The following is a 14312-nucleotide window of genomic DNA, read 5'->3' as shown; positions in this document are numbered from 1 at the left end:
AAATAGCTAAGAAGAAAAAATAAAAAAAAATAAAAATTTAAATTGAATCAGGTTGGGCAGACTGGATGGACCATTCGGGTCTTTATCTGCCGTCATCTACTATGTTACTAAGAACAGATCTATGAATCTCAGTTTCAAGATTCTGACTGAGACCATGACTGGCTGAAGATCGGGCAGGTCCATATTTGGCATTAACCTCACGCTTCAGTGTTGTTGAAGGTGCGTACGGGCAGTCATTCTGTGTGTTAATTGGTGGAGCTACTATAAATATCTTTTCATCTGTAAACCAGATGAAGCTGATTCTGTGCTCCAGGTACTTGGTCAAAAGCTGCTTGCACCATTTCAGGCATGTCTTTGTTGTGTTGTGTAAAGTTAACTCTTGGGTATGTCACTTTTTAAGACACACAAATTTCAGATCATCATAAATTATCCTAACCAGAGTTGCCTGGTTTATTCCTGTTTCTCTTGCTATTTGGCAAGTTGTTTGGTGTGTTTGCAATGCGTCCTCCTGGCTTGGTACAAGATTGTGTACAACATCAATGTGTTCTTGTGTGTGAATCGAGCATGGTTATCCACTGCCTGGCTTACGATCCACAGTGCCCGTGTTTGGATCTTGCGTAGCACATCAGGGCTGTTTTTGTTCCAATCCTTCTGTGGGAACTCTTTCAGCAATCGTCAACTGCTGTAACTTTTTAGCAGTACCAAGTTCTTTATCAGAATTCGGTCTTCTGCAGTGAAAACCATTTGATACAGAGACTGTTTACAAGCTATTGTCTCCTTATGCGGGTATCTCGGCAACAATTCATTTTCACAAGGTAGTGTTGTGGTGCGTTAGGAAATATTTACATTTTACATCAACTTCATTGAGGACATGATGCACTAAACTTCATAAAAATCAGCAGAGTTCTGTGGAAGATAACAAAAAAAAAGCATTTTGGTGTGTGGGAAGGTTTCAGTTCACACTGTGTGTGTATATATATTGGTGGAATGAGGTATTATGACATCACAATACAAGGGGCCCTTGAAAAGTTCTCAGCCCAACCAAGAAGAGAATGATGTGGAGCCATGAAACTTACAAGTTATTCCATACTTGACACATTTTGTTTCAATGATATGAAACGAAAAGTGTGGAATAACTTGTAAGTTTCATGGCTCCACATCATTCTCTTCTTGGTTGGGCTGAGAACTTTTCAGGGACCTCTTGTATTGTGATGTCATAATACCTCATTCCACCAATGCCTAAGAGCCAACCTGATTGGTGATGTCACAATGGCTTGGTTTCCCTATACTTGTGCCCATTTACTAAATGCACTGAAATGAAAAGTGTCAAGAAAAGAGTGAAATAAACTTGTAAGTTTAATGGATCCACATCATTCTCTTCTTGGTTGGGCTGAGAACTTTTCAGGGACCTCTTGTATTGTGATGTCATAATACCTCATTCCACCAATGCCTAAGAGCCAACCTGATTGGTGATGTCACAATGGCTTGGTTTCCCTATACTTGTGCCCATTTACTAAATGCACTGAAATGAAAAGTGTCAAGAAAAGAGTGAAATAAACTTGTAAGTTTAATGGATCCACATCATTCTCTTCTTGGTTGGGCTGAGAACTTTTCAGGGGCCCCTCGTATATACATCTCATCTCACATTAGCGATTTATAACAGAGAACATTAATGTTTACTTTAGAGCTTAGGCCCCCATTATTGGGATAGATTTTTTTTATATTTTCTATATGTATATATATTTTAGGTATATATTGTACTGGAAGAAAAGGTTCACTGAGCAGCCCACAACAGACTTCTGTAGTGTGATCAGGACAAACTCAGAAGCTCCAGTAGGTGAGTGGAATGGGTTGCCTTTTCTGTTGACTTCACAACTTTCCCTTTACAAATGTAACTTGAAAACTCTTCTCCATTCCTGGGTTAGAATTATTAGCTGTATATAGTATGTTTTTTTGCATATTGTTTTAATGCAGTGTCTCTCAAACCTTTTTAGTTCTGGCACACTAAATGCAGCAAATGTTTTTCATGGCACATTATAATTGAATTATAAAATTGCAAAACCAACAAAAAATTACCCCCCCCCCTTTTTTTACTAAACCACGATAGTGGTTATTAGCGCAGGGAGCCACGCTGAATACTCCGCACTTCTCCCGATGCTTATAAGAACTCTATGAGTGTCAGGAGCAGTGCGGAGCATTCAGCGCAGCTCTCTGCACTAATAACCACTATCGTGGTTTAGTAAAAGTGTATGTGTATGGGGGGTAAATTTGAGATTTATTTAAAGTTCTTAAGCTATGTATGGGTAATTGTAACAAGAGAGAAACTAAAGCAGATAGAATAGAATTGCTAATCAATGCTATGGATGTGCTTGTTTATGAATGCAAATTAACTCAAACTGCAACTCGATAGTTAACAAGCAAACATGCATTTTATCTACAGTCGTGTTCTCTTTTTTTTTTAAATTTCTTTCAGAGCTTAAAATCCAATATTGCAAAGTTAAAAAGATCCAAACGGTTACAAAGCCTCGATTGCTTTGTTGTTCAATTTAGAATAACTACTGCTTAAAAAATAAAACTAAAATTTCTCACCGTTAGTTTTCAAGGACCAATCATGTCAAAGAATGATGCTTGTCTGGGTGGTTGCATCCTTATGCACACAGATGTTCACATGGCTTACGTGTCGACTAACCTTTCCATCTCCACAATAAGTTCAACATAAACTATTCGAGTCTCCTTTCAAATTCCAGGCACCCAAAGTATGGAACAACCTACCATTATATTTGTCAACTACCCTCCTTAATCTTTTGTATACACAAGCTTTTATTGAGGGGAAAAAAATAAGGTTGGGTTTTTTTTTGAAGAACATCTGTTTTACTAGCTTAAATCTAATCTAATCTTCCAGTATACACCAAGTGTAAACGCCAAACTATTTCCTCTCATTTTTAGAGAAACAGGATAATTATTTTCTTCTGTGTGACGTTTTACCTGAAGATCGAGTTCTCCGAGAAGAGCTCCAGCAACAAAGATTGGTGAGTAGTTATGCCTGTGACACTTACTAATTCAGATGACATTTAAATAAAAGCACTTCATGGGAAAACATACACATTCTTGTTATGAAGTCAGCTTTACACTAATCCAGCAAAAAACAATTTGCTTACTTTTTTCACGTTGCCATGAGCTATATGTCTCTCCTCCCCTCCCCCACCCACACATTCTTCAACATTGAGAACACACTACTTCGGGCAGTGAATGAACTACTGAAGCCTGTACCCAGTCTTTCCGTGCTTTGGGTGGGTACTGCAGAAACAGTTTTCAACCCGTAGAAAAGGGCTAATATAAGGGTATATGGCCTGTTACACTGCTGCTAAAAAGAAAGGCTTAATTTGCTGGAGAAAAGATCGGATAGCATGATAGACATTCAGATGTTTTGATATGTTTCAATAAAGTATGGAAAGGTGAAAATTTCTGTAGAAAAGGAAATTTTTAGAACAAGATGTTGTGGTGTGAAGCTCTGAGTATAAGGATACAAATAAAGCATGAGAGAATATTATTTTACCGTGCATGGTAGATGCCTGTAATAATCTTCTAGGAGTAGTGGCAACCAAAACTGTAACAGAATTTCAACAGAGCTTGGTGGTAAGGGCAGGCAAGAGCAAATAGGTACAGTAAAAGAAGGGGAGGTGGAGGTTTTAGTGTGCTCAATCATATGAAACTTTTAGAGGACCAAAGAGGAAAAATGAAAGCTAAAGGGTATAAAGTGTTAGTTCATTTGCATCAGGCTTCCAAGAAGATTGGGGTAACCTGCACAAAATGGGCATAATTAGTAGGGCTGCATTGAATATTCATATTCAAACCAGTTCACCCCCAAATAGTGCCCCAAATACATTATTTGTATTCAGCTGAATAGTGATTTAAATTCAAATACAAATGCATTTTGCCGCTGGGAAGAGGCCGGATTAGTCCTGTTAGAACACTTAATTGGCCCCGACGGTAGTCTGCTTACTTATGAGATATTCACACACAAAGTGACGCCCACGTGGGGAGACTGTTATGTATTTTGTCAGTTAAACATTATTTTTGATCTCTGAACACAAATACCCTGGCCTTCCCTTTTGGCGATAAAATACATCATTTCTTTGATCTTGTTTCTGTGGGGAGGGTATCCATTTCTGGCATTCGGTTAGCTCTATCAACAGAGGTACCTCCTGAGGATCTTTCACCTTTATGGCATAGATGGGAACAAGACTTGGGAGGTTTAGTGTCCCACTGGGACCCCAGGGCTAGTGTGAGATGCATCCCCACTGAAGTTTATTGTGCTATGCTGAGGGAATGCGCTTTTAGGGTGATCCATAGAGCTTATCTCACGCCTTCCCAACTGTATAAAATGGGATTTCAGGAGGCCCAATATTGTGTAAAGTGTAAACTGGAGGCAGCTAGCTTTTTCTATGCTTTCTGGCTTTGCCCAGATATACAGGTGTTTTGGAAGCGGGTGGGAGCCTACGGCTTACAGGTCCTGGGACATAGAGTAGCGATGTCACCAGAGGTCCTTTTGTTGGGTATAATGGGTTCTAGCGGGCTTCAGGGGAGAGGGCCTAGGCTTTGGGTTCGCAAACTGAGTATTTTGGGGCATAAAGCCATTTTGAAAGAATAGATCTCAGCTAACATCCCCTCTTATTGGGGGTGGAGAGTCAACATACATGAACTCATGGGGTTGGAGGCTAGAGACGTTCATGATTCTTATAAAAAGAGAAAAGTCTTTCTTAATATCTGGGACCCCTATCTTGACTCCCTTCCGCATAAATCTCATAGTCAGATTTTGAACTTGCTGGCCTAATGTACTTATGAGTTGAGCCATCCTGCATCCACTCTGGGGGCAGTAAGAAAGGGGTGTGGGTGGGGAGGGTGGAGCTGCTTCTTTTTGGATGCTTTGTACTGTATTGTTTCTATTTTCTATAGTTTTTACGTGGGATGGTGGTTTGGTTATTCTTGAAAATAACTGCCAAGCGCAGTACTGTTGCCAAGCGCAGTACTGTTTCCATTTCTTGCTTGTTGTATTTCTCTGTGGTCATTGAAATATCGTTCCAAGCTTCCTAAAAATAAGTTAGGGAAAAAGGGGGGGGGGGGTTGTAACCTTAATCCTTGGGGCTCATAAGAGTCCAGAGCCCTGAGATGGATGTGACTGCATTCTTATCTTGTAGTGGGGATAGTTGTGACCTATTAGTTACTTTGTTTGAAAACTGATGATCATACTTTCTTCCTTGATTATAAAGACTTTGTTTATGTAGTCTTTGGCTTTGTATGGCTAACCACATTTATATTATATGTTTGCTTCTTCTTGAGTATCATCAATAAAAAAAACTGTTACATCTTAAATTCAGATACAAATAATCCAGGACTTTACTGTGTACACTCTGCAACATTTAATAACCCAGGGGAATTTGGAACACCTTACCAAATTTTAAATAGCATCCTAAATCTGATCTACATTTACTTTTACTTTTTACATGGATATTTCATTTGTTATTTGTTTTAGGTGTTGCCATCAAAATTCTGCTAATTTATAATGAAATAAACACTTTGATCTCTGATTTCCCTTTGCTTCTTTCATTAAAGCTCAATGCCCATTATTCGTATTCAGTATTTATATTCACCAAATAATGTTTTTCATTATTCATATTCAGATGAGGAGCAACATATGCTATTCAGTACGGCTGTAATAATTACAACACTGAACAGTAGTCATATGACTACATCAGGCTTCCATTAATTGTGGGAATGCTGAGTGTTCAGGACTCTACAGACTTGGTGGCTCTGTGGATTGCTGTTTGGATGTTGAATTGGGGTAACCTATCTGTGGAGGTAGTGGAGTCTGGCACTATGGCAGGATTTGAACAAAATTAGGATGGGTGGTGAGAGATATATGGGGCACAGCAAGTATTAAGTTTGATATGTTTATTTGATCATCTAATCATGTTGGTGGAGAACTAAAGAGAGAGACCCTTAACTGAGCAGACTGAATGGGAAAGCTGCTCTTATTTGCCTTATTTACTACGTCAGGTAGGGGAAATCCTAATGATTTTTTAGATTTAATTATTCACCTATTTCCAGTTCCAAGTTCAAAGCAGTTACAGTTCAGATACTATAGTTATTTCACTGCCCAAGAGGGTTTACAATCTAAGTTGTCCCAGATGCAATGGAAGATAAAGTAACTCGCTCAAGGTCACGTGACCATTTTTGATATGATGTCCAAATCCAAGTTAAAACATTTTGTAGAAGATGCACAAAAATCCAGTATCAAACATGCCTGTTTTCAAAACCTCAAAACGTCTATCCTGTTTTGTTTTTTGTTGTTTTTTTTTTGGGGGGGGGGTCAAAAATGGCCTTTTTGCAGATGTGTGTCTATCTTTATGAACCATTTTAAAAAAGCAACACATATCCAAAAGATAAATACATAAAACAAGCCATTGGGATATAGGAGGGGCCAGCATTTTTAGTAGACTAGCCACACAGACATCTCAGCAGAGCAGTAGGGAACCTTAGAGAAGCACTGCAATGAACTTTACATAAAAAGGCCCAGGTACACATCTCACCATAACCCCCTAGAGTTTATGGTGAGTGCTCCAAAACCCACTAAATACCTACTGTACCCAACTGTACATCACACCCTTATGCCTGCAGGTATAACCTATATAATGGTACAGTGGGTTTTGGTGAGCTTACACCTTCTACCACAAGTATAGTTGGAGTAGGATATGGGCCTGGGTTCCTTTCTCTGCAGTCCCCTGCACTGACCACCAGACTATTGCAGAGACCTGCTTGCTGCTCTACTAGGCCGGGCATAACATCTGCAGCAGGCATACAGGAATGTATGCACTGTTTCATTTACATCTTTGTGGAGTTGGAGGGGGTCAGTGCCCACTGGAGAAGTGGGGGGAGGGGTCATGCCTACATCCCTCTAGTGGTCATCTCATCAGTTTGGGCACCTTTTTGGCACTTATTCGTTATTAAATAAGTCTAGCCCCAGATATCCAAATTGTGCCCTGGACGTGTATTCTTAAATATTCAATCATGGCTGAAAAACATCCAAGTCATAAGCCTGCCCAAGTCTCGCCCAAACCATGCTTCTAGCATACCCCTTGAGATTTAGATGAACTACAGACGAAAAGCATATATATTCGTCCAGAAAATAGGTTTCAAAAATAGCAAATTGGAAAGATTTGGCAAGAAAAACATCCATCTGTGCCTGCATGTCACTTTTTGGATGTCTTTCTTTTTTGAAAATGAATCCCAAAGAACATGTGGGAGATGCAGGATTTGAACCCTGGATTCTTTTTTCTTACTCTGATCACTAGGTTACTCCTTTCCTGTCAGCCTTAAATTGCATTGTAGCTAAATATAGATCTCTGTATGAGTCTAGCGACTTCTCCTGCATCTCCTTCATGAAGCTGTGGAATTTAAGTGGGGGCAAGTTTTGATGGTACCAGGCACAGATCAAAGACTTCCTTTTAATATGAGATTCATTACTGCTGTGGCTGAGCTCCCAGGGCAGGAAGAATACGACAACTCATGCTCACATTAGCACTGGAGAATGATGGGTGAAAGAGTGACTGCATGTTTACAAATCTTGCTTAATGTCATCTCTTAATGTGCTACTTTCATTTCATTGCAAAGAGGAACTTACTGTATTGCAGTAACAGCATGAGAAATAGAACTTATTGCCTTTAAAGTTACAAATATGTTAATATAGTATGGATTTGAAGGCTTGTACAAAGAACCCCAAAATTATTTATTTCTTTTTCCAACTTTTCCATTGCAGAGCTATTGGCATTACAATTTGTACCATTTTTCTCCTTAAGTTCTTATATCCAGACTATACAGACACAAATTTCAGCAAAATCTTTTTTCATGGTAACATTTGTCTCGCTTAACTTTTCTTAAGTTAGAACTGCTCATTTTATTTTCTAGAACATTCAAGATCAGCCTTTTGAGAATAAGATGTGTGAAGGAAAACTATCCATGTTCATAAAATCACTTTTGGCAAGTCTGAAAAGTAAGCCAAGGGGCTAGGAAGCTGACCATGTTTTCCTAGTATAGCTTTAATCACATTCCCATTTTCCTTTAATGCCATAGCAGTTTAATATAATTGTCCCTTTTTTTTTTTTTTTTTTTATAATATCATAGAAAACTATCTCCCGTTCCTCACCACCAGATACCAGCCTCCTGGCTTCCTCACTGTTAGTGGCTTGAATCACTTTTTCTGGTATTGTGCAGCTCTACTTAGTGTGAGTCACTTGTTGTCAGAATGCTAGATCCACTTCTTGACCTTTTAATTAAGACCCAAGCATTGGCTCTGGACAACAAGGTAGGAGCAGTCCTTTTTGGACGAGATTGAGAAAGTACCCAATATGAGGGCAGTTAACTCCTAGTTTCCTGACCCCACTGGAGACACATTGATATAAAAACCATGGCCAAAGCAGGAAGATGCTAATTCTCCAAAAAGTAATTATACTTCAATTATTGAAGCATCAGCACTAGCAAAAAAAAAAAAAAATTCTAGATTTTCTGGATAGCAACTAAAATGAGCAGAAAAGATTATATTCAAATATTTTCCATTTCTGCCTTGGCAATGATGGGGTTGGCCACTGGGGTCATGGCCTGACGAATATTTTTCCTAACTTAGCATATAGCAACTAGAGAGCATGAGGGAAGAGCCAGAAATTTGGTTTGATTGACCCCTCTAACCTAAAAGGTGTTCCACTGTCCCTGCATGTCTGACAATATACTACACTTTAAAAGTTTTGAAAAGCATTTGAGCTTATCCTCTCCCACCATACTGCATTTGAGTTAATCATCAAATTGGGACGAGAGAGATTTTTTAAAATATCAGAGATTCTCTATGAGATCTACCTGAACTGGTAATGGTTTTCAAGGGTGATGATGCGGAGGAACTGAAAAAAATCTTGGTGAATCTAAAAGATGTACTAAGCCAAATCAACAAGTTAAAAAGTGATAAACCACCTGGACCGGATGTTATACATCCCAGGGTACTAAAAGAACTTGAACATCCTGTCGGTAAAATCATCTGTAGTACCTGAAGATTGGAGGGTGGCCAATGTTATTATGCCAATTTTTAAAAAGGGTTCCAGGGGAGATCTGGGAAATTACAAACCAGTAAACCTGACTTCAGTGCTTGCAAAATGGTGGAAGCAATTATAAAAAATAAAATTGTGGAACATGTAGACAAACATGATTTAATGAGACAGAGTCAGCTGAGGGAGATCTTGCCTCACCAATTTGCTTGACTTCTTTGACGGTGTGAATATTCATGTGGATAAAGGTGAGCCAGTTGATGTAGTATATCTAGATTTTCAGAAATATTTTGACAAAGTTCCTCATGAGAGGCTCCTGAGAAAATTAAAGAGTCATGGGATAGGAGGCAAAGTTCAGTTGTGGATTAGGAATTGGTTATCGGATAGGAAACAGAGGGTAGGGTTACATGGTCATTTTTTTTCAATAGAGGAGAGTAAACAGTGGAATGCCGCAGGGATCTGTACTGGGACTGATGCTATTTAACTTATTTATAAATGATCTGGAAATTGGAACAACGAGTGAGCTGATTAAATTTGCAGATAAACCTAAACTGTTCAAAGTTGTTAAAACGCATGCCAATTGTGAAAATTTTCAGGCAGACTTCAAGAAATTGGAAGACTGAGCATCCAGTTGGTCGATGAAATTTAATGTGGACAAATGCAAAGTGATGCGCATTGAGAAGAATAACCCAAATCACAGTTACTAGATGCTAGGATCCACCTTGGGGTTTAGCACCCAAGAAAAGGATCTGGGTGTCACTGTAGACAATATGGTTCTCCAAACTAGTGGCAGAGAAAATAAAGGCAGCGAAAATGAAAACTCTGTGGAGATGGTGGTGATCAAGATGCAGGCTTTATTTAAAAATATACAATTTGATAATCCACATAAAATATATCTAAGACCCAAATCTTTGGGAGCTGTGGACCCAACACAGTCCATGTTTCGACAATGCTGTCTTCCTCAGGGGTCCAAGGTGCCAAAGATGTATGTCCAAATAAGAAACTCTGCGCTGAGGCCAATACTGAATCATCACTCTGCGCAGATGAGGATTCTTCAAAAGCGGGAAAAAAATTAAGACAACAGAGTTGGCGTTCCTGAAATATAAAAACCAAGAAGAGGAGTACAGAAAAACTAAAAAGGTTAGGGCTCTTCAGCTTGGAAAAGAGAAGACTGAGAGGAGATATGATTGAAGTCTACAAAATCCTGTGTGGAGTAGAACAGTTACAAGTGGATTGATTTTTCACTGTCAAAAATTACAAAGACTAGGAAACACTCGATGAAGTTACAGGGAAATACTTTTAAAACCAATAGGAAGAAATATTTTTTCACTCTAAGAATAGTTAAGCTCTGGAACCCATTGCCAGAGGTTGTGGTAAAAGCAGATAGCATAGCTGGTTTTAAGAAAAGTTTGGACAATTTCATGGAGGAAAAGTCCATAATCTGTTGTTGAGAAAGACATGGGGGAAGCCACTGTTTTCCCTGGATCGGTAGCATGGAATGTTGCTACGCTTTGGGTTTTTGCCAGGTATTAGTAACCTGAATTAGCCACCGTGAGAACAGGCTACTGGGCTTGATGGACTATTGGTCTGACCCAGTAAGGCTATTCTTATGTTCTTAAACCGTGTATACCTTTTAGTTCTAAAATAAAAAGTAAAAGTGAAGTGCAACATGAAGTGCAATTTTACCAGCATCTTAGAATTTAGAGCAGTGTGTCGCAAACTTTTTATGCTGCTGGCACCCTAATCTTGGGGCTGTAGCTGGAGGGCACCTGGAAATGCACGGATGTTGACGTGATGATGTCACACGCATGCGTGATGTCATCACATTGATGTCCATGCATCCGCGGATGCCCTCTAGCCGCGGTCCCGAGTCTCCTATTACCACCGTAGGGGGGTGCTGCAGAAGGAGAGGTAAGGAGAAGGAGCAGTGGTGCAGGCGCTGGCTGACTGACTACAGGTCGTGCCTCTCGCCGCAAGAGGCATGTCCTGTCAGCTGGCTCTGATGCCTCTCCTCCTCGCTGGCATCTCATGGCACACCTGAAATCCTCCGGGGCACACAGTTTGCAATAACACTGATTTAGAGGATCTGATAGGTGCTGCCAAATTGAATTACCCGAGATATGAATTCGATGATCTCTTTTCAGTGCATTATGTTATCATTTTTAGATATGTACATATTTCCTTAATACACCTATGCTGCATCAATAAGAGAGAAATATGTAGAAAATAAAACTGAACTCTCGAGAGCAGAAAAAAAGAGAATCTATATTAGCTTGTGTGTCACAGGGCTAGAGTGTATTGTGTCACCCAAAAGAGCGTGCACTTCATCCCTGTCAACTGATATAATGAAAAGGTGATGAGAACAGAGTGACATGCCTCTAAGAGTGTGTTAGGAGTAGCTGCTGCTTTTACTTTCTCAGTTTCCTGTCCTCATCGCTTTCACTCACTCCACATTACTCTTGCTGATCGACCCATTTCCCTTATTTTGGTGCCTCCTCACTTCTTTCTCCTTTCTACACTGTACCAGGGGGAGGGGGGTTCCATTTAGTTTTTTGTACAATTAAATCTGTTTTCTTTAATTAATAACACAAATACTGTACAGTATATTGCCCACAGCCATTCCTTTTTACAGATATGTAAAATCTGTAAGTATCTATTGATTACAGTAGCATTGTGTACAGATGTTACAAAGTATCTACATTTTGGTAGCATTTGTGTTTGTGCTTTTGCTGTATTATGTCACTGTTGAGAAAGGAGAAACAAACACATAACTCCCATCAGCTGAAAATGCTATTCATTCCTTACTGCACCACCTGCTGTTCATTAGTTGTATTACTGTCATTGCTATCCCGGCTCATCAGGGTTAAGATGTTACTTCTTTTCTATTTCTATAAATAGCTGTGTAGAGGTGTGTGGTGTTTGACAAATCTAATTCATATTTGCTTTGTTTGCAAATTTAGCTGTGGGGGGAGGGGCTTTACTGATGGGTGATACATCTAGGCTCCTTCCTAGTGTTAGTAAGTCTGCTCTTTTTAAATCATGTGCTCCTGCCTCTTGTTTGTTAAAAACTGGGATGTTTTCGGTGCTTATGTGTGTTTACCATTTGAGAAGCTTAGCATGGACTTCTCTGTTAGACCTGCTTTCCTCCCTTCCCTTTTGAAAAATCAAAGACGGTAATATAATCCCTACACCAAACAGCTACGAAAAGATTAAGGGATACTACCTAAATACCCACTCCGTGAGAAACAAAACACACATAATAAATGACTGGATACTACAAACTAAACCTGATCTCCTGTTTCTGACAGAAACATGGATGATCTCTGACACAGACACTATCATGAAAGAAATCCTACCTCAGGGATACAAAATGATCCCACTATCAAGAAGCTGGAAAAAAGGAGGAGGCCTAGCGATTATTCTAAAAGAGCACTTTGACTACATCAAGACTGACTCCAAATCTTCAGAAAACCTTGAAATACTAACTTGCAAAATCACTAACGCACAGTTAGAAGAATCACTAATTACAACTCTATTCTATATCCCACCCAAAAAATGGTCAAACGCAAAAGAAGAATTCTTCGAATTCCTTACCGTAACTACCCTAAAAGGATCATACAACCTACTTCTGGGAGACATAAACACTCACTAGAACAAAAGACAAAACCAGAAGTAATTGAAATCGCCAACTTCCTAATGTCACTTGACTTTCCAAATCCAGACAAAGAAATAACCCATGAAAAAGGACACAAACTAGACATAATCACCTTCTCCCACAAAGAAACAATAGACCCCAAAATACAATATTATCCAGGGTCCTGGGATAATTGCATCTGGTCAGATCACTACATTGGCAAGTTCAATCTACACTGGCTAAAACAGAGTACACAACAAAAACACAAAAGCGACAACACGAAAACAATAACCAGCCGTGGCATTATAAACCCAACCGAATTCTGGGCTCACTATGAGCTATGTCCCATAACCAAAGAAATTCAGGACTTCCCTACAAGATGGGAAAATTACAGCAAAGAACTTCTAGACCAAATAGCCCCATATCAAACATACAAAAAGAAAAATAGACCACCAAATGAATGGTTTGATTGTGAACTACTAACCACCAAACAGGAACTAAGAAAATTGGAGAGAATCTGGCAAAAAAACAAACAATGAGTCAGACAAGACAAGCTGGAAACAAAAAATGAAAATATACAAAAATCTGATCAAGAAAAACGCACTAAGCACTATGCAAAAAAAATTGGTACTTCAAAAATAAACAGCAAAGAATTGTTCAAACTGGTAAAAACACTAACCGATACAACACAAATCTTGAAAAAGGACAATGAGCGCACTCCATCGGCACAAACCCTAGCCAACTTTTTTAAAAATAAAATCGCTGATCTAAGAGCAACTCTACCCACAACCACAACAAATGCACTTCACTACCTCAAACCCCATGACCAAGACTCCAGAGTAGACATGATGTGGGACCACTTCGAATACCCAAACTGGCATCAGTTCCTAAATTTACTCAACAATTACACCAAATCTAACTGTCTACTCGACGCATGTCCCCCCAAAATCATGACAGTTGCCCCACCAGAATTCAAAAAGGAACTATTCGCATGGCTAACAACTGCCCTTACAAGCGGAACACTAAACAAAAAAATGGGACACATACTAATCACTCCCATCCCTAAAGATCAGAAAACCTCTACAGCACTGACATCCAATTTCAGACCCATAGCAAGCATTCCCCTTTTCACAAAGATACAGGAAGGATTGGTCAATCTTCAATTAGTAAACTACCTAGACAAATTTAAGTTTCAAGTTTATTGATTTTTGATATCCCGATCATAAAACAAATATCTGACCGGTTAACAATTTAAAAAAAAACAAGAAATTAATAAGGAGAAAAGTTAGAACTAGTTGATAGTGTATTGGAAAAATTAATAAAAAACACATAAGACATATACTGACAAACGTGACTGTGAGGAAAGTTGAGAAGGAGGGAAAAAGTTACATAATATTTGAGGAAATGAGATAGAGGGAAGGGATAGAACATGAAGGATAAGGGTGCATGGTATAAATGATATGCGCAGAAATAAAAAGATATTTTTTTGAAAAGGATGAGTAGGTAAGTGGATATAAAAGATTAGGATTTATTGAAGGCATCCTTGAATAGGAAAGTTTTAAGATTAGTTTTAAATTTAGGTAAATGAA

General features: G+C 39.0%; 1 protein-coding gene across 5 annotated transcripts in view; it reads left to right on the top strand.

Annotated features, from left to right (window-relative positions):
- ZNF277 (zinc finger protein 277) overlaps positions 1–14312 on the top strand; it is a 108212-nt gene that overhangs the window by 27445 nt on the left and 66455 nt on the right. For all 5 annotated transcript variants that reach the window (XM_033958362.1, XM_033958358.1, XM_033958360.1 and 2 more), the window contains 2 exons: positions 1749–1837; positions 2947–3029. In XM_033958362.1, the coding sequence (XP_033814253.1) occupies positions 1749–1837; positions 2947–3029 (172 nt within the window). The remainder of the gene's footprint in view (positions 1–1748; positions 1838–2946; positions 3030–14312) is intronic.

Source organism: Geotrypetes seraphini, chromosome 9 (assembly GCF_902459505.1).
Source record: "Geotrypetes seraphini chromosome 9, aGeoSer1.1, whole genome shotgun sequence".
Lineage (NCBI taxonomy): Eukaryota > Metazoa > Chordata > Amphibia > Gymnophiona > Dermophiidae > Geotrypetes > Geotrypetes seraphini.
This window is presented reverse-complemented; position numbering and strand designations above follow the sequence as displayed.